The sequence below is a fragment of the Cydia fagiglandana genome, chromosome Z, assembly GCF_963556715.1.
Source record: "Cydia fagiglandana chromosome Z, ilCydFagi1.1, whole genome shotgun sequence".
In the NCBI taxonomy this organism is placed as follows: domain Eukaryota; kingdom Metazoa; phylum Arthropoda; class Insecta; order Lepidoptera; family Tortricidae; genus Cydia; species Cydia fagiglandana.
Genome location: NC_085959.1, coordinates 1,097,719 through 1,123,453, shown reverse-complemented (window position 1 = coordinate 1,123,453; position 25,735 = coordinate 1,097,719). Strand labels below are relative to the sequence as shown.

Here is a 25,735-nt window from a genome sequence, read left to right as displayed (position 1 = left end):
AGCCTCCATAAGGCATCTTGCTAACTCATCGAGGCGACGCCCGCTAGGCCTGCTAACATCTACGGCCTGAGGGTTTCAATGTTAGATGCCAAGCCACGCCAGGCCATAATAGTAAAGGTCTAATTATTGAATTTTAATTTTTTGTCCGACTACGGCAGAATTTGCTATCTATGCGTGCATGTGTAGGTACTGTTTGCATGAAACTACTGAACTGATTTTGATAAATTAGGTGTCAATTTATTTGTCTTTGTAGCCCAGGTCACAAAAGCTACATTTTAACCGACTTTGAAAGGAGGAGAAGGAGATACTTAAAGAAACAGTATATTGCTTACTTATCAAGTAAATTATTATTTTTTTAATTATGGTTCCATTCGAAAATGTCGTTTTCATGTATTTTATGTAATGTTCATTCATTTAATACTCGATAAATAGAACTATTCTTTGCATAATATGAGCGCATTAAGGTAGAATTGTTGGGGCGCTTTAGTTTTTTTTCCACACCTACCACAGTTTTTGTCGGAAATGTAAAATTTAAATTGTGATATATCGTTGAATAACTAGTTTTTCAAATATTATATGCAAAAAATTTTTGACGATTTAGTTTAGCTATAAAATTGATACATATCTACTTTTTCCATAAAAAGTGGTATTTCGTTGTTTCTAGCTCTGAAACCGTACATTTTTTTTACAAACAATGTTTAAGTGAATCATAATACATTTAATAACCTTTCATTACATGTAACTCACGTGTATGTGAGACTCGTGGTATAGCTATAATTTACATTTTACGAAATTCGGCAGTGATTATTTATATGACGTCATTATTTGTAACTGAGGAAGAACAGAGATGGTCTCCCGGCAGTTTTAGAATCCAGGTCATATTGCTAATAACATACTAGAAGCTTATGCGGATTATCCTGAAAATGACCAATTTTGATTTTTTTAACTTTTATGCATTTGTATGGGCAAATATCTACATTTTGATGCATAATTTCCACATATTTGGTTCAATTTTGATTTTATTGATATCAGTGCATGGCTTGAGACGTCATCTTTAATGTTGTAGTACATTGCTTTATCGTCCGACTTTTGGTTTGATTGCAAAACCCAAATAATCGAATATTTTTTTACGTAATTTTTATTATTTTGTAAATTTTTCTTAAAATGTTGCATATTTTTATACACTTTGTATGAATAAAATATAGTTTATTTAATTGGCTTTCATTTAATACCCGACACGTGTATGTGCTATGCATAATTTGGGTGCAGTATGCAATATTCGCAACGAAGCGGGAGTCATTTTGATGACGTCATTCCGCTGAAGTAGATGGCCGGCGCCGCCGTCTCCCGGCAGTTTTGGAGACCCAATGCTATGCCCAACAACATACTAAAAGTTGGTAGCGGTTTCCGGCTCTGAACTATATTCCCATAAGGCATATGACTAAAATTAACTAATTAATAATTGATCAAATAAATTATTTTCATTTCATTACTGTGTCTTAAACTATTTTTTGACAAATTTTCACAGACAATAAAATATGACATTGATGCATCAAGGCGGCTTGTTAACAAGGGCCTGTTGCCTCTTTATCGCTCTAATATGCAAGAGTGATAGACGAGGTTCGACAACGAAATTTCGATTGACTTGTTTCGCGGTAGACCCCCAGTTTGTGATGGATAGTGGTAGTGGCGCTAGTGGCGCTCCCTACGCAGAGTTTCGCATAATATTCCCTATTGGTAGATTCTTACTTTTCCTATTTATATGGAATATTCGGATACTCACTTTACCTTTTTGTACGAAATTAGCAGTCTTTAACCATTCACTCAATAAATCGGTACAGCAGAAGTAGGTAGTAGGGTAGTAGCAGTAGTAGTAGTACGATCTAGATAATTAATACTAAATGCACATAGCCTGATTTTTTACCAAGTAAAAATATATAAAACCTTGCGCTCTGAGAGGTTAATACCTACTTCTTAAGACCTATTTAAATAAAACTATTGATCCCTATTGTATTAGAAGTACTACTTGACAAAGTACCTACATTCAGTCGTACATTAAGTACAATTTACAGTATTTCTACACTGCTATTTAAATAACTAATAAAGATGGTGACTGAGATTTAATATTAAAAACTCCAATACATTTTTGAAGTGGATATGAAAGTGTCGGTTTACTATATAGGTCTCTGCCCTCTACACCGTATCATACCATGACCGTGCTATGAACGTATCAGTCACGGAATGTAACGCGATACGGACTACTATGCCCACTACACCGTGTCCACGTTGTTTCATATCCGTACATAACGGGTTTAGTGCCCGTAGTAACCGCACATCATCCCCATAGCATCCGCCTATAATCCCCGTAGCATCCGCGTTTCATCCCCTTAGTACCCGCGTTCTATTCGCGAGAGCAATACTCGTCAGAAAGAGCGAGCATATAGTTATCAGACTGGTAAGAGCAAGCAAGAAATATAGCAACGCGTTTATAACAGGCTTAGAAAAGTCACCATACGCGGTTATAACCCGTATGCCCACCGTTTCGCCGCCTGCATACACCGTTCTGGCAACGTTGCGTGCCGTGCACGGAGCGTTTCGGCACCGGCAAAATATCCTCGCCGACTATTTTTGACGGTCCGTGCATGGCACGCGAGGGGCATGGTCGGTGACGGAACCGGCTAGTGGGCATAGTCTCATACTTTTTCATACAAAGAATATTTTTTTGCCTGACACGTTCATAGCACGGTCATAGTAATTTACGGTGACACGTCCCTCTATAAAAGGGCAACGCCCCTCCACACAGACGTGTCCCTCTATAAAAGGGAAACGCCCCTCCACACAGACGTGTCCCTCTATAAAAGGGCAACGCCCCTCCACACAGACGTGTCCCTCTATAAAAGGGTAACGTAACGTCCCTCCACACAGACGTGTCCCTCTATAAAAGGGCAACGTCCCTCCACACAGACGTGTCCCTCTATAAAAGGGCAACGCCCCTCCACACAGACGTGTCCCTCTATAAAAGGGCAACGTCCCTCCACACAGACGTGTCCCTCTATAAAAGGGCAACGCCCCTCCACACAGACGTGTCCCTCTATAAAAGGGCAACGTCCCTCCACACAGACGTGTCCCTCTATAAGAACACAATTATAAAAGAACACAATTAAGGGTGTAGCGGCCCTTAAAGAGAGTGAAGGAGTTAACGCGTGACACACCGAGGCAAGTCCTCCCTTACCTTCGTTAACGCGTGACACACCGAGGCAAGTCCTCGGTTACCTTCGTTAACGCGTGACACACCGAGGCAAGTCCTCCCTTACCTTCGTTAACGCGTGACACACCGAGGCAAGTCCTCGCTTACCTTCGGAGATACTTATACTTGCGAGGGTACTCAGGGTAAAGTTTTCGACAAAAGTACTTAAGATTGCGAACATATTAAGGTGCCAGGGATAAGCCCTATAGTCCTCGGGTGCCGCTCCTTGCTTCACCGTAAACTAACTAAAAAGGGGGCTTCGCCCCTTATGAGGGGATGTTTCAGTCACGATCTAAGAGGGAAGTACTTAAGTTTGCGAAGAGCTGAAGGTGCCGGGGGGAGGCCTATAGTCCTCGGGCAGGGCTGCGACTTGTTTCTTCGTGAAAGCGTATTTCCTCACGCCGATGTTCTTGAACGTGTTCTCTCGGCGGCAGCCCTCGCTGAAATTGTAATGGGGCTTTGCTAAAAGCTGCAAAAAACTATGAAGGTATTATCTACGGGTCAACCACAGACAACTTATAGATGGAGCATTTAAAACAACTCGCGATCACCGCACATAGGCGTTCCCATACTAATTTTGTGCCGTGTACTTATATCAGTTGCGTCCACGATTACGACCTGCACTCATGAAAGTTCGAAATATCTACATAAATTGAGTTCCAGAATTCATGGGCTGCTGTAGTATAATACGATTGCAATTCACGAAGCAATTTACAAGTAAACTGCGCGGGGAGAGGACGTACGCGTGAACGCTCCATAGTACAGTGTCTGTAAGTTCACAGTAAAGTCAAGTACCAGAAAATATGGGTTATTCCCACTAGTTACCACCAAGTTGTTACCAGTGGTAACTACTGGGAATTTTATTCTCACCTTTTACCACTGGGAAAAATAATTCCCAGTAGTTACCACCAACTCGGTTAGGCGGTAACTATTTAGGGCGCGTGTACACGGTGCCGCCTCCGCGCCCACACCGCACCGCCGCCGCACCTCCGCGCTATGTACACGAGACGCGTAAAGCCCGCCACCGCGCCGCCGCCGCACCTTCGCGCTATGTAGGTACACGAGAGACGTAAAGCCCGCCGCCGCGGCGGATTTTACGCGTCTCGTGTACATAGCGCGGAGGTGCGGCGGCGGTGCGGTGTCGGCGCGGAGGCGGCACCGTGTACACGCGCCCTTATTCTGTTTTTATTAGTATAGAATTCTAGAGTCTGGCTAGCCAAAAATTGTTGACAGATATTTCGTTGTTGTATCATCAATTGTCTATGATTTGAAAAAAGCGGCCAAGTGCGAGTCGGACTCGCCCATGAAGGGTTCCGTAGCAGCAAGTAACATAGTAAAATTGCGGTTTACGATTTATGACGTATTAAATAAAAACTACTTACTAGATCTCGTTCAAACCAATTTTCGGTTGAAGTTTGCATGGTACATCATATATTTTTTTTAGTTTTATCATTCTCTTATTTTAGAAGTTACAGGGGGGGGGACACATTTTACCACTTTGGAAGTGTCTCTCGCGCAAACTATCCAGTTTAGAAAAAAATTATATTAGAAACCTCAATATCATTTTTGAAGACCTATACCCCACCCTACACGTATGTGTTTGATCAAAAAAAAAATTTTGAGTTTCAGTTCGAAGTATAGGGACCCCCAAAATTTATTGTTTTTTTTTTCTATTTTTGTGTGAAAATCTTAATGCGGTTCACAGAATACATCTACTTACCAAGTTTCAACAGTATAGTTCTTATAGTTTCGGAAAAAAGTGGCTGTGACATACACGGACAGACATGACGAATCTATAAGGGTTCCTTTTTTTGCCATTTGGCTACGGAACCCTAAAAAGCTAAAGGTCAGTTGTCAATTCATGTCATTCATTCAAATTGTTTACGGTTTATAAGGGGTTTATTTTAAATAATATTAATAATGTATATACTGAGTAGAGTGAACGAATATACAAGGAAACCGCCTTTGGGAACATTGCCCTTCAAATTCTCGGCACAAATTAGCACACACACAATTACGTCTACATTTAAATAAGACGATACGTTTACAGAGCCCATAATCGAAGCTGGTAAACGGAATAATAGTCATTTCTATTAACTACACAAATGTACACAGCTAAGTGTAGATGAAATGCATATAACGTCAATAACTACCAATCAGCGACATTAATCCGCTAATAACCTTCTTGCTTTACGTACTGGCCGCTGAGAGTCCGCGGTTCATATTTGATTAGAATATGACTTGGTCAGGGATAGGTTTATGCCATACATTGAAGAACCAGTCAAAAAAATCACGTATAGTAATTTAATGCTATTAAAAGGTAACTAGTTAAAATTTTGTTACGAAATGACAGACTAACTCAATATAAGTAAATATTCATTGTTGTATAAATGTATTCCGCTATTATAAGTATTTTTTACAGCTAGGTATATTTTATTAAAATATCAATCTGTATAGCAGAGCGAAGTGACGTTCAGGTATAGTCTGTCCGTTTTTCTAAGATCAAGATCAAGTATAGTAAATGTATGGCGAGTTTGATCTTAGAAATAGGACAGGCTGTTCAGCCTGCACAATTTACATGGGTACAAGAATCGGGTCAAAATTTTTTGAACAGGCGGAGACACAATAAAGGCTCATCCCCACTTTCAGTTCCAATGGAAATATTTTATATGTATATAGCCGGTCAAGCAAGTTTGTCAGTAGAAAAAGGCGCGAAATTAAATCGCGCCTTTTTAAAGAACGCGCGCTTACATTTTCTAAATTTGGTGCTCTTTTCTGCTGACAGAAATGGCCTGAGAGAGTACCTAGTCGTAGCATATAGTCGTGACAGCAGAGTGTGGCTTCAAATGATCAACATTTTCAGATACTTAATGTGTGTATTTGATAAACTAATTCATTGAAAGAGTGACAGAAAAAACATATTTACATACACCACCGATGGTTTACAGGTCCCTTCGTTCCTTCTCGATCCACCGGAGAATTGGCCTGTTGAACCAGCTGGTCAGCCTATAGTCCAGGAAGAGCGGAAGCAGACTTCTGGACTTGTGGTTGGTCATCTGGCAATTACCGCGGATTTTAGTCATTTTAGTGACTGGCTACGATTACTTCGTGCTACTGCTCGCGTTTTGCAAGCTGCGTCTAAATTTCGCCCGGCTTTAGATCGCGTAGATCGCGTTGCTCCTAGCACCGATGTTAGGCTTCGTCAACGTACAAATACACCTGCGTCCACCACTCTAGTCCCCCTGTCAGCGGAACTTATGGAAGCCGCAGAAAGGCACGTACTGAAGAAAGTACTGTCTGAATCACTTAGTGACGAAATCCCAATAATTGAACGTGGAGAATTGATACCAAAGAGTAGTCGCCTGGCGAAGCTTTCTCCCAGAATGGGGCCAGACAACTTGTTGCACCTAGCTGGCAGAATCGTTGCTGTACAAGACGTCGGCTCCGAGATCAAGTTTCCAATTATTCTAGATGGACGACACCCAGTAGTGCGCTTATTGTTCTGTCGCATCAAAAGAGCAAAGCCAATGAATCCGATGACCGGTAACCTTCCTCCTCAGCGGCTTGCCCACCACCGCCGCCCATTCACGTACAGTGGCTTGGACTATTTCGGCCCGATAAATACCAAGATCGGTCGAAGACAAGAGAAATGTTATGTGGCCCTGTACACCTGCATGACATCCAGAGCCGTTCACCTGGAGCTTGTACATTCCCTTTCTGCTGACTCCGCAATAATGAGCCTGCGACGGTTTATTGCTACAGTAGCGATCAAAAGTATTTTGACAAACGAACTTCTTTCAATATGTTTATGAATAGGGTATATATTTAATCATTGCGTTACGATTATATTTTATTCACCCTTCATTTGTTACGTTTCCACTTAGATTACAAAAACTAAACAACAGACTTAGAATTAAAACTGATAATTTGCGCTACAGGTAGATCAAAAGTATTTTGACACTTTAATTAAATGGTTTTGCTGAACTGGCAAGACGGTTAAAAAAAACATTTCATTAATATTTAATGGCATATCCTCTGGCTTTCCTCACAGCAGTAAATCGAGACGGCATAGAGTCCCCTAACTTCCGTATATGATCATATAGTATGTTCGCCCATTCTGACTGAAGACCTTGGAAAAAACCCCATTGTTTGAATTATTTCTGCACCTCACACTGGACGATCCAACGCTTTCTATAAAAGCTCTATAGCATTAAGATCAGTACCTTGACTAGGCCACTCAAAAACCTAGATTTTTTTGCATTAAAGAAGCCTTTACATGATCGGATTTGTGTTTGAGGTCGTTATCATGCTGAAAAACCCAGCGAAGTGGCATTATTCTTTTGTATATGGTATCATTTGTGTGTAGAGTAAATTTTCATATACATATCGATCCATTATCCCATCAATTCGTACGGGAGGCCCGACTCCATGGCGAGAAAAATATCGCCAAGCCATTACGTTAGGGCCACCAATGCCACCAGGCTAGACTGGGTGGGTACCTGGTATCGCACAACGTGTCTTTTGTTATTTGGACGACGCACATACTTGATACCATCCGACGACATTAAATTAAACTTGCTTTCGTCACTCCATAAAGTTTTTGAGCAATCGGAACTTGTCCACAACTTGTCACGAATCGCGAATGCTAATTGGGATACCTTATTCTTTGTCGAAATATGTATATTTTTTTTAATGGGCGTCGACCATGTAATCCATGCTCTAATAAGAGTAGTTTAATAGTAAAAACAACAACCTTTACATTATAGTTATTTATTAGTTAATTTTTAATTGTTACTGTACCGCTTCCATGGGTGTTCTACTGAAATCTTTTTTATTACACGATCAGTTGTAGAAGTCGTTTATCGAGGACAACCGCTTCTATGCTTATTTGTGATGCAGTTTCGAGCCTTGAACTGCTTATTCCAGACAGAAATCAGATGCAGTGATACACCAAAAGTCCGCGAAACCTCAGCTTGCTACTTATCTTTCTAAAGTGCAGCCGCACCAGCTTGCTTGAAATCGTTCGAATATGCTTTATGTTTGGCATATTAAGAGAAGTATTCAGATGTAATTACTTCCAAAATATTTCAATTCTGCGGCTCTGTTCTCAAAAAAATTTAAAAAAAGAACCGTGTCAAAATACTTTTGAACCCGTAAATTGTCATTTTTTGTTGCCAAGTTTATATTTTCATTCGATGAAACTAAGCTTTTTACGTGTTTCAAGAAGCTTTTAAGCCAATGATTAAATTATCAAAAATTCATTTGAAAAAACTAATATGTTTCATACAATACCAAAGTTATTATCATTGTCAAAATACTTTTGGTCGCTACTGTAGAAGAGGAACTCCCAATACTGTATATTCTGACAACGGTACATGTTTTGTTGGTGCAGACCGAATGTTACGAGAATTTTATCAGCACGAGGTCTATGATTGTGTGTTTGACAAGAGCGTGACCGGTGTACATGTATATTTTAAGGATGTGGCATAGAAAAAAAAGTAGTGGCTGAATAGAATGTTCTTTTGCCTACAATGCTTCGTAAAAAATAATAAAAAAACATCTGATAGTATCCCACCTAAACTTCAATAAAAAAAAGGAATGTCGCTTACGATTCACGTTAATGAGGCAGTACGTTCTTCTGTACGTACCCGAAAGGGCCCAAAATGTCATGAAACCAAGCTGATTGCATATAAATAAATCAAAGGCGTTTGTAATTAAGTAAATGAAGCATTATATGGAGTATAAAAATGTTTACGACTTACCAGAACGCGGGAAAAATTAAAAAAAACCTGCTCCATATAGGATTTAAAACGGGTCTTGCATATGTTTTCAAAAAATCCACTTCTATCATTGCGTTCTGGGCCTTCTGGGCAAGTCAAACTAAAGAAAAAGGTATAAAGATAGAGATACAATCAGAAGGCGTTTGAATGAAAATGGTTTAAAATATGGCAAAACAAGTTTTACCGGTCACGCTCTTATCGTACATAGTATAAGAGACCGGGTATGGTTATCTCACGGGTACAAATCGGTACAGCAGTTATTAAGCTGCGTGAACCCTTTTATTGACAAGTGGAAATCTTCATCTTTGAAATGAATTGAACATATTCTAGATCTCGGATCTTGTCAGGCATTTGTCTATAGTTTTCTGCGAATAGGATTTTAAGGGAATCTGAATGGAAAGTAACATAACAAATGATAATTAGCTTAAGATAATATATTATTATGTAAAACGTTCATAAGTGCTTGTTACTAGGCCTACATGAATAAAGTATTTCTGACTCTGACTCTGACAAATACTAGAATAACAATAAGAAATTTGATAATTAGGTAATTTGAAATAACTCATCATCATCATCATCATCTCAGCCTATATACGTCCCACTGCTGGGCACAGGCCTCCTCTCGAGCGTGAGAGGGCTTGGGCTATAGTCCCCACGCTAGCCCAATGCGGATTGGGGACTTCACATACACCTTTGAATTCTTCGCAGATGTATGCAGGTTTCCTCACGATGTTTTCCTTCACCGAAAAGCGACTGGTAAATATCAAATGATATTTCGTACATAAGTTCCGAAAAACTCATTGGTACGAGCCGGGGTTTGAACCCGCGACCTCCGGATTGAAAGTCGCACGCTCTTACCGCTAGGCCACCAGCGCGCTAGAAATAACTATGTAGTTTTTATACCTCCATCCCATGAAAGAAAAAAGGATGATCGAAATATGTAAGAAGGAATTTATTACAATGTAGGATACCTAAATCAAACATAAGTTAATAAAATTGTCTACTTCATTTGGCATAACATCATCCCTATTATCCTCGTAATTTAGAAAAGTCGTATGTTATTATGAAAGTCGTATGCAGTTGTTACGTTTTAGTTTAGCACGCTAGTATTGAAAAAAAGGTCGTCATATTTATTCTAAATTTTGCTGAAGCTATCTGTTTACTTACACGTGAAAAGTGATGCCACTGGCCTTGGTATGAGCAAAATAACTTCTGTAACAATTCACGACACATGAAAACCTGTAATACTATATAAAAACGTTGTTTTTATAAACCAATTTAGCATGTGTCACTGACTGTCATCTCGGTCGTACTGAGGGTGCCAATCGAATAGTTTGTAAGTACCGCCTACAGTCGAATAGTTTACGTTGGGTCATAAATGAGCGGACAGAATACTTCCTTGTATATTCGTTCACTGACTGAGTGAGGTTCGCAAACTATAGGTATTATTTAAGCTCGTAAATAATTACGACAATGTAGGAAGTCGACGTGTAGCATTGTATATCGAAAAACTGCAATGTTTACAACTTCTAAACAAAGGTAAACAAATTAGAAGGTTGGTGCTCTATACATATTTTGATACTTAGCACTTAGCATATTTGGTATAGTACTTATAAATGTATTTTTTTTGTGATGGATTAATATTACGGTATTATCGAGATAGGACTTATTTACACTAAAATTCATTTTTCGCCTTGTTACAATGGTATATGGTGAGAAAGTGTTAACATATGTGTTTAATCGTTGGCCGTACTTTACATAGTGGTAGAAATTATGTGAGCTGACTTTGAGTGCACGTCAACGTATATTTAACTCATATCCTTAGGTACCTCACGTGTGCACAGAAAATGTGTGACCAGCCCAAGACTTTTTGAATTTCCCGCCAAACATTGGGGTAAAATTTCAGTAGCCAGACTATCAAAATGTTGGTGGAAACTACTGGGAAAAAATCCCACCTTTACCACTGGTACCACTGGTAAAGGTGGGATACGTGGGAAAAATAATTCCTAGTAGTTACCAGAAACACGGTTTGGTGGTAACTATTGGGATTTATTTCCCAGCAGTTACCACAGTGGTAAACTGTTGGAAAAAATTCCCAGTAGTTAGGTACTTGTTGCGAATGAAAAACTATTTGAGATATATTTTAAAATTAATGGTATGCACCGTAGTCGCCATCAGATATATCGGAGCGGCCAAGGTGCTCACAAATATCTGAACACGCCTCTATTGTCAGGGCGTTAGAGTGCGTGTTCAGACATTGTGAACACCTTGGCCGCTCCTATATATCTGATGGCGACTGTACCATATTTTAGCGTTTGACTGTACCTACCTTCTCATTATAGCGAGTGCTTTCCTCGTCTCGGTGTCAGCGAGATGATATTCGGAGGCGAGGATGGAGCATTGCTCGAGGGTGACCGACATGCCCGTGCGGTCCTTGGCGCTCTTGCACGACGTGAATCTAACGCCTGGCAGTACACGACAAACAAGTTCAATATTAATACTGTTCAGATAGTTACTACACGGGTCATGGCATTGGCAGTGGGTAAGCGGAAGCATGGTGGTCAGCACCTGCGCTACAAGGACGTGCTCAAACGGCATCTGAGCGCTTGCGCCATCGACATCGAGCATTGGGAGGAGCTTGCTGGAAGAAGGTCATCTTGGCGTTCTACCATCCATAACGGTGTCAAAATGTTCGAGGATAACCGCCTCACAAGCCTAGACACAAAACGCCAAATAGGGAAAGAGAGACCTAAGGCCTCCTACGTATACACGCTCAACGAAGCTGGCCGACTTTATTGTCACACGTGCAATAGAATATTTAAGACCAAGTCCGGCCTGGCCAATGGCCAGCCACATAAGAGCTCACGCCAGACAACGTCCATGATATTTATTCAGGGTCGCCGTCATCGAAAACGATGAGGACTATATACACGGGTCATAGATAGGCCTGTATGGCTCTCACTAAAGTTTATGAAAATTATGAATATTCATTAGGTAAAATGAATCACAATGGGGTAAAAATAATATACAAATAAATAATTTCACTCACCGTTCATGAGTCTCGTGGCAAGCGCAGCAAGATGTAGCACCTCGACGTTTTTCGGCACCTTCTTGTGCACCGCTATCCTGAGGTTCTCCATTACTTCTTCCAGCGGCTTTGTTCGCGATGACGCTAAAATGTACTGATATTTTAGTTATAGGTTTTAATATCTAATCGACCTTTTAATATCCATTGAATATTTCTTTTAGATTTTTCTCAGCTAGATATTTTTACCCGACTACGGCAACGCAAAAGTAGGGTTATTTATAATTACTAGCGACCCGCCCCGGCTTCGCACGGGTTAACAAATTATACACCTAAACCTTTCTCAAGAATCATTCTATTAATAGGTGAAAACCGCATGGAAATCCGTTCAGTAGTTTTTGAGTCTATCACGAAAATACAAAAACACAAACAGACAGACGCGGCGGAGGAGTTTGTTTTATACGATATAATTGTATAAATATGTGCAGAAATTATTTATAGTCTGACAAACCAATCTGTCTACCGCCGTCTTTTTCTTCGACAATAATATTGTTTTCCAGACTATAACAACAGATTAGAACATTCTGTCCAATAAAATGTATCAGTATCTTGATCCAAAAGGGCGCTGCACCTTTCATTTCAGTACCTATGAAAATTTGAAAAATGAAAAAATGAAAAATTATTTATTTCCTTATTAAACTTCTACAAATTGCCATCAGTGGTTGGGACTTCCTTTTAGGTGAGTGAACCTGTATCAGGGTGCCCCGCTCCTCCATAACTAAACAGTCTTGTTATTACTTATAGGAAATCTTATACATAAGCAAGTAACTTATTTTATTTATAAACTGCTTATAACCAATATTTCCTTTTTTTTTTTAAGATGTTTTAGGATTTTATGCTATTATTTAGTATTATTGACTGTGACATTATCTTATGCAAAATAACATTCCGACCACCAAACAAACTAGTATGGTGCATATTATAGATGTAGTGCATAGTTATTTTCCATCGTATTTTCACGGAAACTTACGAACGTGTCTTGCTATTAGAGTCAGTCTCGGAACGAAAAGTACTAACATAGACTGAACTAGCATGACAAATACGAACATTTCCGAGAAAATACGATGGAAAACAATTATGCCTTATATCTGTACTTATGCAAGCGATCATAGTGCTCGCAGTTGGAGTGGAACTGCGGCGTGGTCTCGCCCAGCGCCTCGGCCAGCGTGGCCTTCTCGTTCACTTCACATCACTCAAAACTGAACATTCCGCCCACCAAAATGCGTATGTTTACCTCTAGCCGTGTGATCCTGCGGGCACACCTTGCAGTACTTAAGATAGTACTTGTGCAGGCGATCATAGTTGTCGCAGTTGGAGTGGTACTGCGGCGTGGTCTCGCCCAGCGCCTCGGCCAGCGTGGCCTTCTCGTTCACGCCGATGTTAAAGAATACGGCGGTTATTGTGAAAGTTAGGTGCTGAAAAAACAACAGTGTCATTATTATGAAATTTTAGGCATTCAATTAGCCAGCCCCACCTAGTTAGCTCTTAACTAAAAAAGTTTAAAGCTAGATGGCGCTACGAACTTTCATTATTCTCAATAAATTTAGTAAAGGTATTTCAATAAGTTCCAAGAAACTCATTCATACGAGCTGGAGCTCGAAACTAATTATAATTTTATTTTTGTGTTCATTTCTGGAATGAAAGACAATTTCAGATAAGTGGTTTTACATTTGAAACCTTACCTCTTTATTAGTAAATTTGGCGTATAGGGAGTCCGATGTTGGTATGTGCACGACCAGGGAGCCGCGCGTCCCCGATACGCGAGGTAACACATTGCTGCAATAGAAAAATCAATGACAACATAAATAATTAAGTAGATGTCGTTTAGGAAAAAGGGTCCAATACACAAAAATCCGGCAATAGTATTTGAATTTTCAATTTAAAAAAGAAAACATTAACTTATAGGTAAGTTACTTAAATAACAAATTTTAGGGGGTGGATTTTTTTCGTTAAAATTCCTTATTCCTATGAGACAATAAACTCGGCGTCAAGATCAGTAGGACTTTAATTGATTATCATGCAAACCGAAACATTAGTCAAAACTTGTTTTGCCAAAAAGGTGCGGAAGACGTAACCCAACGGTACTTAGACAATGTACTGTACAGTCAAGGAATTTAAATTCCGACCCATTTCGTACTTTGTCACAGTGACAATCAATATGAAAGCCGCTAGAGACCTCATACGGTTGTCACTGTGACAAAGTACGAAATGGATCGGAATTTAAATTCCTTGACTGTACATACAATGGATGAGTGCAACTTACTTGTGATCGCTCTTAGTCAACGTAAACCGGACCGTGTGCAGGTCCTCGACCGCGACGGCCATGTCGCCCCACATGGCGCGCTCGGCCGCGTACAGACTAAGTAGCCCCTCGAACCCGCACAGCGGGCCCAGCCCCGACGAGAGGAGCGAGACGATGTGCACATTCGCCCCGCATAGCCAGGATACAAGGCCCGTTGTTACTGTTGTTAACTGTAATATGTACAGTCGAATGTTTTAATTTATGACCCATGTTGCACCTTGTCACAGTAACAATAGTATGAGGTCTCTAGCGACTTTCATATTGATTGTAACTGTGACAATAGTATGAGGTCTCTAGCGACTTTCATATTGATTGTCACAGTGACAATAGTATGAGGTCTCTAGCGACTTTCATATTGATTGTAACTGTGACAATAGTATGAGGTCTCTAGCGACTTTCATATTAATTGTAACTGTGACAATAGTATGAGGTCTCTAGCGACTTTCATATTGATTGTAACTGTGACAATAGTATGAGGTCTCTAGCGACTTTCATATTGATTGTCACAGTGACAATAGTATGAGGTCTCTAGCGACTTTCATATTGATTGTCACAGTGACAATAGTATGAGGTCTCTAGCGACTTTCATATTGATTGTAACTGTGACAATAGTATGAGGTCTCTAGCGACTTTCATATTGATTGTCACAGTGACAATAGTATGAGGTCTCTAGCTACTTTCACATTGATTGTCACAGTGACATGGTACGAAATGGGTCATAAATTAATACTTCCGATCGTATACAGGGCGTCCCACGACTTTGCCACATGGAAGGAAAGTATCTCAAATACTGTATATAGGAAATTCTACTCAATTTTTATTTTTAAGACAATAATACGAACTTCAAGTCTGTGTACGAACTGCATTCAGAATTTTAAATAATCGCATGTCTGAACGGGGAATCGAAGCCGCTAAATGTGATAACAATAGGGAATATTACGCAAAACTCTGCGTAGAGGGCGTCACTAACTCAATCACATGGCCTACGGTGAAACATGACAATCGAAAGTTCGGTGTCTGCCTCTCTATCACTCTTGCTCATTCGATCGATAGAGAGGCAGATAATAACGAAATTTCGATTTTCGCGTTTCGCGGTAGGCCACCTGTAAAATGTCATAGTAAAAAACTGTTTAAGGAGTAGCATGTATAAGTTACTCTATGGTTTACTAAATAAATTAGTGCTGCACTCTGGCGGTAGAACATTGCAGTAATACTCCCTATGGCGGCCAATTTTCGAAATAGTCCTAGCGCGCTGAGATTTGGCATGGAGGGAGATAGAGACCTCTAGATTCATCATCATCATCATTTCAGCCTATATACGACTCACTGCTGAGCACAGGCCTCCTCTCATGCGCGAGAGGGCTTGGGCTATAGTCCCCACGCTAGCCCAATGCGGATATTGGGGACTTCACATACACCTTTGAATTTCTTCGCAGATGTATGCAGGTTTCCTCACGATGTTTTCCTTCACCGAAAAGCTAGTGGTAAATATCAAATGATATTTCGTACATAAGTTCCGAAAAACTCATTGGTACAGTCAGCAGCAGAAGTCGCTATACACTCCAGGTGCTCAAAGAGAGGTAAACGTTTAAACTGTCAAAAAGTTGTTGGCAGTCATAGTAGTATTTACTTGTGAGCGCTTAACGTGTCACAAATATCTTAACAGTCGCTATTCATTAATTTCTACACTTACAACAAGTCATTGATACCTTAGCTGTCAAAAAACCAATGGTATCTAAGCGGTCAACGTGTCAAATATGTCTGAACAATATGGAAAAATAAACTTTAAAGCATACAAGTATGGTCGAATATTGAATGAAAGATAGCCATGCTAATTTCAGGTAAAGCGTTTTGACAATCATCGAAAGCAGTACAGTCTTGTCATCACATACATCTATCTCACGTTTTATCCTTCAACCATTTGACAGGAGCCTCTCGGTCAACTTACTGCAAACTATTTCTTTTAACAGAATCGTCAAAACGAATGACTCATAGCGAAAGCTAACTGAAGCGGAATTTAGAGCCAATTGTCAAGGCACGTTGTGGTCTCAGTAACAGGCGTTTGCTTTTCAAAGCAGAGACCGCGGGTTCAAATCTCAGTCGTACGCACCTAGAGATTACAGCTTTTTATTTTTTTGGGTTTCATATCTATTATTAATTTCATAATTTGTGTCTTTTGATTTTATGCTATATAATTTTTGAAGCTATGTCACTGTAGCGTATGTACGACTTTCTATCAGAACGTTGTAATAGGTTTGAACTCGCAGTGGGCGTTACTTAGATTACTCCTGTGCGGAAAAAAGCGGCCAAGTGCGAGTCGGACTCGCCCATGAAAGGTTCCATAGCAGCAAGCAACAATAAAATTGCGGTTTACGATTTATGACGTATTAAAAAAAACTACTTACTAGATCTCGTTCAAACCAATTTTCGGTGGAAGTTTGCATAGTAATTTACATCACATATTTTTTTTAGTATTATCATTCTCTTATTTTAGAAATTACAGGGAAGGACACACATTTTACCACTTTGGAAGTGTCTCTCGCGCAAACTATTCAGTTTAGAAAAAAAAATATTAGAAACCTCAATATCATTTTTGAAGACCTATCCATAGATACCCCACACGTTCTATACGTGATGATGAAAAAAAATTTTGAGTTTCAGTTGTAAGTATGGGGAACCCCCAAAATTTATTGTTTTTTAGGGTTCCGTACCCAAAGGGTAAAACGGGACCCTATTACTAAGACTTCGCTGTCCGTCCGTCCGTCCGTCCGTCTGTCACCAGGCTGTATCTCATGAACCGTGATAGCTAGACAGTTGAAATTTTCACAGATGATGTATTTCTGTTGCCGCTATAACAACAAATACTAAAAACAGAATAAAATAAAGATTTAAATGGGGCTCCCATACAACAAACGTGATTTTTTACCAAAGTTAAGCAACGTCGGGAGTGGTCAGTACTTGGATGGGTGACCGTTTTTTTTGCTTTATGGTACGGAACCCTTCGTGCGCGAGTCCGACTCGCACTTGCCCGATTTTTTTTTCTATTTTTGTGTGAAACTCTTAAAGCGGTTTACAGAATACATCTACTTACCAAGTTTCAACAGTATAGTTCTTATAGTTTCGGAAAAAAGTGGCTGTGACATACGGACGGACAGATAGACAGGCAGACATGAGGGACATAAGGGTTCCGTTTTTTTGCCATTTGGCTACGGAACCCTAAAAATGGAGGTCTCTTCGAAAACTTACTAAATTAAATTAAAGGATATGAAAACAATGCATTTTATTAATTTCAGACATCATATTTCAAAGTAACATTAAATTTAAGCTTAAGACCTACACAATCGATACGATATTAAATAGAAATAGTCTTAGTTTTATTTTTCAAAACGTTCGGGGTTCGATTCCCGAGTTGAGTACACAATTTTAAATGTATGAATGCAGTTTTTCGTGTTACTAAAATCGATGACATGGTTCCTAAGAAGAGATGGGTGTATATCTTATAGTATCAGATTTTCCCATACTGGCCGATCTAAATGGGCCACCCTGTATAGTATATTTTAGTACAATAAGCGGGCTAAATAAATATATTAACATATATAATATGCTCTACGGTTTGGAAGAACAGCCGCATATGACAGTTAAAATAAAAGACCGATCATACTCGTAGAACCTACTTATTTATTGTCTATGTTTGACACTTAACGATAAAATACTCCTTTAAGAAAGGAGGTGTCAATTCATAGCTGCGACAGTAGGTATTTATTTTAAAGTTAAACAGATAAAATGTTGATGCTTAGTTACCATTGAAATAACAAGTGCTTAGCAACTGGTGGCACCCTGGCTGCTGACGTACGTGATTTGCAGTGCGTGTAGGTATTAATGACAGCAGCTTGAATTTGAGCGCTTAGTTACCACTGACATTCTAACCGTTATTGTCATTGTGATTAAATAAGGGTGTATGTGTTAAAGAAAAACTCAGAAGTTAAGGTATATGTGACGAACTGAAAGCCTAAGTGAAAATGACAACTAAGATGTCCTTATTTTTGTGACAATTGAAGTGTATATGTTTTCTTGGACACCTTACCCGCTCAGGTATATCTGCTGCTGACTGTACGAGCCAGGATTTGAACCCGCGACCTCCGGATTGAAAGTCAGACGTCATATCCACTCGGCCACCACTGCTTCACTACATCACCGATCTCGACCTCGACCTCTAGATTACTAGGAAGAAACAACTGTTTACCGCTGGAACGCCGTAGTTGCTTAAGCTCTCTGCTCAACCTACTCAAGTGCTCAATCTGCTTAACCTCGGCGATGGCGACTGGCGAGAGCTATCGGAGGCCAGCACTCACTTTGGGTCGTTACGTCACAGTAGCAGTAGTCAATCAATCAATAATCATTTATTTCAAATAACAAAGATTCATAATACATAGTAATACATGGTTAGTAACACAATAAACTTATTATCTACGTTAGTATTCTAGTAGTAAGTAAGGTTAATATCCAGAAAGGGAAATGGGGATTAGAATACCTATGTTTGTATGAAACGGCGATTTATGGGCGGTGGTCGTCCATATTCGTCTTAAAGCGGAAATTAATCTAATGAACATTTTTGCAACTAGGCTTATAAAAATAAATAGTAATTTTACGTTGAAACAAGTTTTAAATAAATATCTACGTAGATGAAAAAAATACAATCTTGCCTTTTGTGAGATCACATACTTAATTTATTGAGAAATTTGCGGATTAATTTATCCAAATAACGGTCTGAAATAAGTAATCCCTATCACAGTTATAAACCCTGGCAGGGTTGAATACATAATAATGTCGGTATTTAACTAAACATAAGACAAACTGACATGTATGCATGTGAAGTCCGCGCCTCAATCCGCGCGACCGCTGTATCCTGGCCTGCGCGCCAGTAATAAACGAGCTTCGACGTACGCACTTGTTTCATTGCTAAGTACATACCTATCAGTGGCTAACGAGGCTGGTGCATAGTGCTTACCCGCGCGCAATGTAATAATAATGTCCGGTTATTTAGGCAGTATTTCTAACTTAGATCCTAATACTCAGGACTGGTAAATATTTGTTAGTCGATTGAAGCTGTTTTTAGGGTTAAATGCGATTACGGACGAGGGAAAGGAGAAAGCGGTTTTATTAACACATCTTTCGGATGACGCATATCGGCTACTTACACACCTCGCGCACCCAAAGGATGTAGAAACGGAGAAGTACGATGACCTGCTCGGATTACTCAATGGACACTTTGTACCAAAGAGGTCAACCTTCACCGATAAAGCGAAATTCTACAATGCGGTAAAGGCAGAAGGCGAAAATATCGAAGACTGGGCGGCTCGACTTCGTGGACTGGCAGTTCACTGTCAGTTCAGAGCTGCTCTGGAAACGATGCTTCGCGACCGTTTGTTCTGGGATTTAATGCGGGTCCAGAAGGAGACCGACTCTGCGAGCAGGCCGTGGAGAAGTTAAAGTTCGCTAAGGCGTTGGAGCTAGCTCAGCAGGCGACTTGTGCTCGACAGGCCAAGGCCACCCCTGCGGTGCTCAAGGAGGAGCCAGTGTTCCGGACGAGCACGACAAAGAGCGGCAACAGTGGCCGCGTCACGGAGGTCACGGGAGCCGCGGCAGGCATGGCAGCCGCGCGGCAGACAGCGCGGAGTCTTCTACCCGTTGTAGTATTTGTGGTCTTGGTAATCACGCGGCAGATAGGTGTAGGTATAAAAATTACCGGTGTCAAAAGTGTAACGAAAAAGGCCATCTTAAGAAAGTGTGCACATCCAGTCGTGTAAGTAATATCGGTATTGGACAGTCGTCGGATACCCAGGAGTCTGGAGACGGCAGCAGTGAGTGTGAGGGATGCCAGCTGTTCAACTTGAGGTGCTTATAAAGCAAATGGCACGAGTATAAAAAACGTTCGCACCAACTTAGGATTTATATTAAAACTGAAGTCGTTTTTAATCCAAAAGGCCTATTATTCTGTTGCTGAATTCTTGGATGAATAGCTCGACGATAACTGTAATAGGCGGAGCGCCGGGGTGGGAAGGGGCGATTCAGGAAACACAGTATACCGGTTGACATATGTAATACCTTCCAGCTTCTACCCTCTAATCCCCTAATACTTGTTATACTAACATTATATATACTTATTCTACGTGATCGAAGAGGAAATCCCTTATCGAGTGGAGGCGCAAGATCTACATTAAATGTGCTGATCACTCAATATGCACAGACGTGCCAATATGAGTGTCTGCCTATCGCATAACTATTATTTTTAAATTTATATGACGTTCTGAGAATTTTATTGTTGTATTTTTCTTTTTGTATTAATGTATTTATGTTTGACATCCATCTTGCATACCTATGGTACCTAATTATAACACTGACAATGTATGATTAATACAAATATAATGAATATGAATGAATTACAGTTATTAAAATTAATAAGACATCGCTAATGCTATTATCCGTATGAATATATTTATATTTTTTAAATATCAAACAGCTTCAAAAATATACGTCAAACGAAACGCATTCAGTATGGGCAAGTACGGGTATGGTCGAAGCGCCATCTCACGAAATCTATTATCAACATTGAGGCAAGACGAGAGCATGACGATAGTTGTCATTCCAACCCGTCAGTTGACATTAATACAGAATCACACTTATTGCAACATTTGACACTACTAGAGACATCTGCTTTACTTTTAGGAACTAAATATAAAGTCACGCTACCCAATATGGCGATTGCTAGTCTTTATAGGCTAGTCCGTGGTTGTAAAGTACAGTGATTTCGGGTTGTCCCATACTTTTGATTTAATCTTTTGCATATTTATAGGGCTTAATTTAATGTTTTTTTTTTTAAATAAATCCACATTTACTTTTTAGTTATTTAGCGTATTCATTTAGTCATGTAGTATAATAATACATGAAATAAAAAATATTGTGTGGTAAAAAACGTCATGTTTTTTTTGCTGTCCCAACTCGATTGTTGAACTTCTTACGTATTTTTTTCAAAAACTTTGCGTATAAAAACTTAACGACGGCAAAATGTATATAGACTGATATATGCGCTATTATGTTATTAAAACATATTATGTTAAACTCTAACACACTATTTGAAATTTATTAAAATTTGTTGAGACGGAATCTGAACATTGCAGAATTTTCCGTTCCGAAACCGCTATTTGACGGTGTAATTTAAAATATTATTGCTACTATTTGGTATCATTTTACTTTGAATGGCAAAATTAATCTAAAACTTCATATATCCGCAATTTTTCATTGAATAGTTGCCCGAAAAACACTCATCGAAAATGCATGTACGCAGTGGTAACATTTTTTCGTTCCACCAGAGATATATATAACTCCGTATAAGATAAATAAAGTCTAAGAAAAAAACGTGCCTCGGATGTCAAGCAAAAGTCACTGTCGAATAGATGGCGCCATACACCTTTGGCCTATTGTCGTTTAGATGGCGTTGGCGACACCGTTTGATATTTAACAATTTTAACACGTATCAGTGAAAGAACATGGGTCATTGTGGAACAATAAAAATTAATAATCATATATCCGTAAACATATTTTAATTCATTTATACATTTTCAATTTTATTTTAAGTTTTAATCGTGTGTCGATAGATGGCAGTAAATGTACCGTGACTACAAAATTTGACAGGACCCCTCTATACTATCTATTCTTTTTGGTTCCACCTTCCGAAACCAAATTTGCCGGTAATAATTACGTAATGTATGTTTTTTACATTGATTACTTATACAAATAACATATACAGAATTCAAATTATCTTATTTAAAACGATATTTAAGACCATGTAATGAAATATTTAGTTAAATATCGCCGGAGGTAGTATTCCGAAACTTCCATTCCGAAACCCAATAGTCGGAATCGTATAAGCGGAACGAAGAAAGTCTGCGGTATAGAAGTATAAAGCGGCATATATATTGTTTTAATGTGGTGATGTTTTAGTTTAGGTACTTATACGAGGGATACGTTAAACCAGACCGTTTAACTTTCGGTTGTAAAGGAAAAATAAAGGGTAGCAAGCCAAATCTCACTACATCCAAAGACTTGAAGCTGTGACTGTGAAACAATCAAACTTCTAAGTTACTTAATGTAAAAAAATATACGGCCATTTATGCCACAAAAAAACGTATAGGGTACATCGCCAATTATTAGCCAGTTTTCAATTACTGGCCACCTATACTAAAATGAATTCTGTGTATAGGTGAATAGAACTCATTTTTGTAAGAGGCGGCCAGTTATTGAACGAGTGGGTTGTGGATAATTTTCAGTTACTGGCCATTTTCCTTATACTGAAAATGAGTTTTATTTATCTGTAAATAGAATTCATTTTTGGAATAGGTGGCCAGTAATTGAAAACTGGCTAATAATTGGATTTTCGTACCTTATATACTAAAATGAACTTTGTTCACCTATAAATAGAAATCAAATTAAGTGGCCAGTAATTGGGGGGTGGCTAGTAATTGGCGATGTACCCTATATCGAAACTCTCAAGGGAATCAAAATGTATAACTTCCTGTTGACCTAGAACTTCGAAATTCTCAAGTAATGTCGTCTTACACTACAGGGAAAATCTCAAAAATGAAAAAAATTATAAGTTAAATTTATAAGGAACCCTCGGTGACCAAATCCGACTCGCGCTTGTCCTGTTTTTAGACATAGTCTGCGTAGCAATAAAAACGCGGGCCAGCTTGCCCCCGTCCCCACAAGCTCGCGAAATCCAAACGGTCAGTCTACGTCCTCGGCCCTCTAATATACAGTAAGCTACCGGACAGTATCAGGGATGCACCTTCCTCACATGTAGGGTACATCGCCAATTACTAGCCACCCCCCAATTACTGGCCACTTAATTTGATTTCTATTTATAGGTGAACAAAGTTCATTTTAGTATATAAGGTACGAAAATCCAATTATTAGCCAGTTTTCAATTACTGGCCACCTATTCCAAAAATGAATTCTATTTACAGATAAATAAAACTCATTTTCAGTATAAGGAAAATGGCCAGTAACTGAAATTTATCCACAACCCACTCGTTCAATAACTGGCCGCCTCTTACAAAAATGAGTTCTATTCACCTATACACAGAATTCATTTTAGTATAGGTGGCCAGTAATTGAAAACTGGCTAATAATTGGCGATGTACCCTATTTAAAACCAAACTTAAAAAATGGCTCCTGCAGGCGCAATTTTATGATGTAAATGAATTAGTAAGTAATAAATAAATGTATGAAATATATATATATACAGATTGTAATACGAGTATCTACATTAATGCTGATGTTATTTAATACACTAATACTTATAATCATATTTAGTTATAACTATGTATAATGCTTTAAATGCAAATTTACAAACCGACTTGTAACGATGTTACTAATAAATATTTTCTTTACTTTTCTTTTTCTTATACTGACATTGGGTCATTTTTACAAGCTTTTATTTAACTTGCAATGTACCTATCTAAATATGTAACTATGTTTGTACGGGTCAAATCTTGCAAGCTAAATTTGACCCACTTTCCGACTTTCAATGAAGCTGAAATTTTGCTTACATAAGTATGTAAGTCGGATGACAATGCAATATTATGGTACTGTAAAGGTTTGCAACCTTTACAGCCTTTTTAATCTGTGACTGGTTAGTTATGATATTTAAATTTAGAATATGAGCCCGCTGTCAAATAGAACGCGGTGCGCATTCGGGATTCGATCGGAGGCAGCTGTCTAGTGTACACATATGTTTGTAATGTAACTCAAATATATTAAAAGAAAGTCTACTTCGTGTTTTCTATGCCCACGACGTCCTCCCGGTAGGCCGCCCACTTTACAGTACCATCGAGCTGATCTGATGATGGAGACAGGAGGTGGCCATAGGAACTCGGTGATATAACACAACGTAATTGTGTTTAGGGTTGTTAGAATTGTCTCGTTGAGTATTAGTTGACTGCGGATGAAAAAGTACAGTCAACGATAAAAACTAGTATCAAAATAATAGAATTTTGACAAAAATCTTACCATGTACAGTCACCTGCAATAATATGATACTCTTCCAAGGCCGCAAAAATATGTGACAAGCTCTTATGGCTCTACAAATAAGATCGTGTCAGATATTTTTGCGGCCTTCGTTGTGTAACATATTATTGCAGGTGACTGTACCTGAAGGGTTCTATCCTATAATTCTCGGTTGACGTGCAAATCGTGTTTGTCAGCAATCAGTATATAGTAAATCACCCATGACAAGAAATAACTTGAAATGTATAAGTAACTATGTACCTATGTTTGTACGGGTCAAATCATGCAAGTTAAATTTGACCCACTTTCCAGTTTCCGATGAATAGAAGGTGACAATATTGTACACAACATTATTCTGACATGAAGCTGATCTGATGATGAAACTGGAAGGTGGCTATGTGAACTCTGTAGTAAAAGGACGTAACCCCATCAAGTTTGGGCTTGTTTAATTGGTTTCGATGAGTATTTTGATTCTACATTATATTACATAATATAGCAGTACTTTACTGATCGTCTACGTCAAATCATGGGATTAGTTGCCAAGCGGACCCCAGGCTCCCATGAGCCGCGGCAAAATGCCGGGACAACGCGAGCGAGGAAGAAGAAGAGACTTTACTGACCGCCTGACTGAAGCACTTGTCTCTTCTAGCCTGCAGCTGCGCGTGATCCCGCGTCCACTGCGCGGGCTCGCAGCGTAAACGCAACGCCGCGTGCGCGACGTTCGCGCGGGCCACTAGCGCGCGCGCGCTTGTTAGCAGCCGCGCTGCGTGCGTTTCTAGAAGCTCGAGGGAGGCTGCAAACAAATAATTATCAATTTAAAGTCGAAATATAATTTGAGAGAATGATAACTAACGTTTTATAATTAAAAAGACGAACATACTAACGGCTCGGCCACGACACTGAGCGACTTGCGGCGGCGCTAGCGATAACCATAGGTTGGAGCGAGACACAGCGATCGGAGCTTTCGTTCCCAACTATGGTTGTCGCTGCCGCCGTCGCCAGTCGTGTAATGTCGTGCCCGACCCGTAAGTAGGATCATTCTGCGGCAAGAGTAATCCAAGAGACAATTTTATTGTTTGATATTATCAGTGATGACACAGTTTAGGGACTGTAGGGTGTTCAATGGTCCTGGCAAAAAAAATGATACCATCAACCGGGGTGAATAGGGGTACCCTATGCTCATCTGTTTGATACTGGCATGTTACAGGTACCTACACCATTGGGAAGACTGGTCATTCAGCTAAAAATTATTGAGT

The 25,735-nt window shown here is 39.4% G+C and overlaps 1 protein-coding gene across 1 annotated transcript in view; it reads right to left on the bottom strand.

The window, feature by feature from the left end:
* Positions 1–2,866: 2,866 nt before the first annotated feature.
* The window catches only part of LOC134678965 (type II inositol 3,4-bisphosphate 4-phosphatase-like), a 102,723-nt gene continuing 79,854 nt past the window's right edge, over positions 2,867–25,735 (bottom strand). Inside the window, exons 13-19 of the mRNA XM_063537721.1 lie at positions 25,100–25,272; positions 14,376–14,584; positions 13,795–13,888; positions 13,347–13,527; positions 12,077–12,199; positions 11,357–11,492; positions 2,867–3,687 (exon numbers count right to left, since the gene is read on the bottom strand). Of these exons, the coding sequence (XP_063393791.1) occupies positions 3,555–3,687; positions 11,357–11,492; positions 12,077–12,199; positions 13,347–13,527; positions 13,795–13,888; positions 14,376–14,584; positions 25,100–25,272 (1,049 nt within the window). The 3' untranslated portion in view covers positions 2,867–3,554. The remainder of the gene's footprint in view (positions 3,688–11,356; positions 11,493–12,076; positions 12,200–13,346; positions 13,528–13,794; positions 13,889–14,375; positions 14,585–25,099; positions 25,273–25,735) is intronic.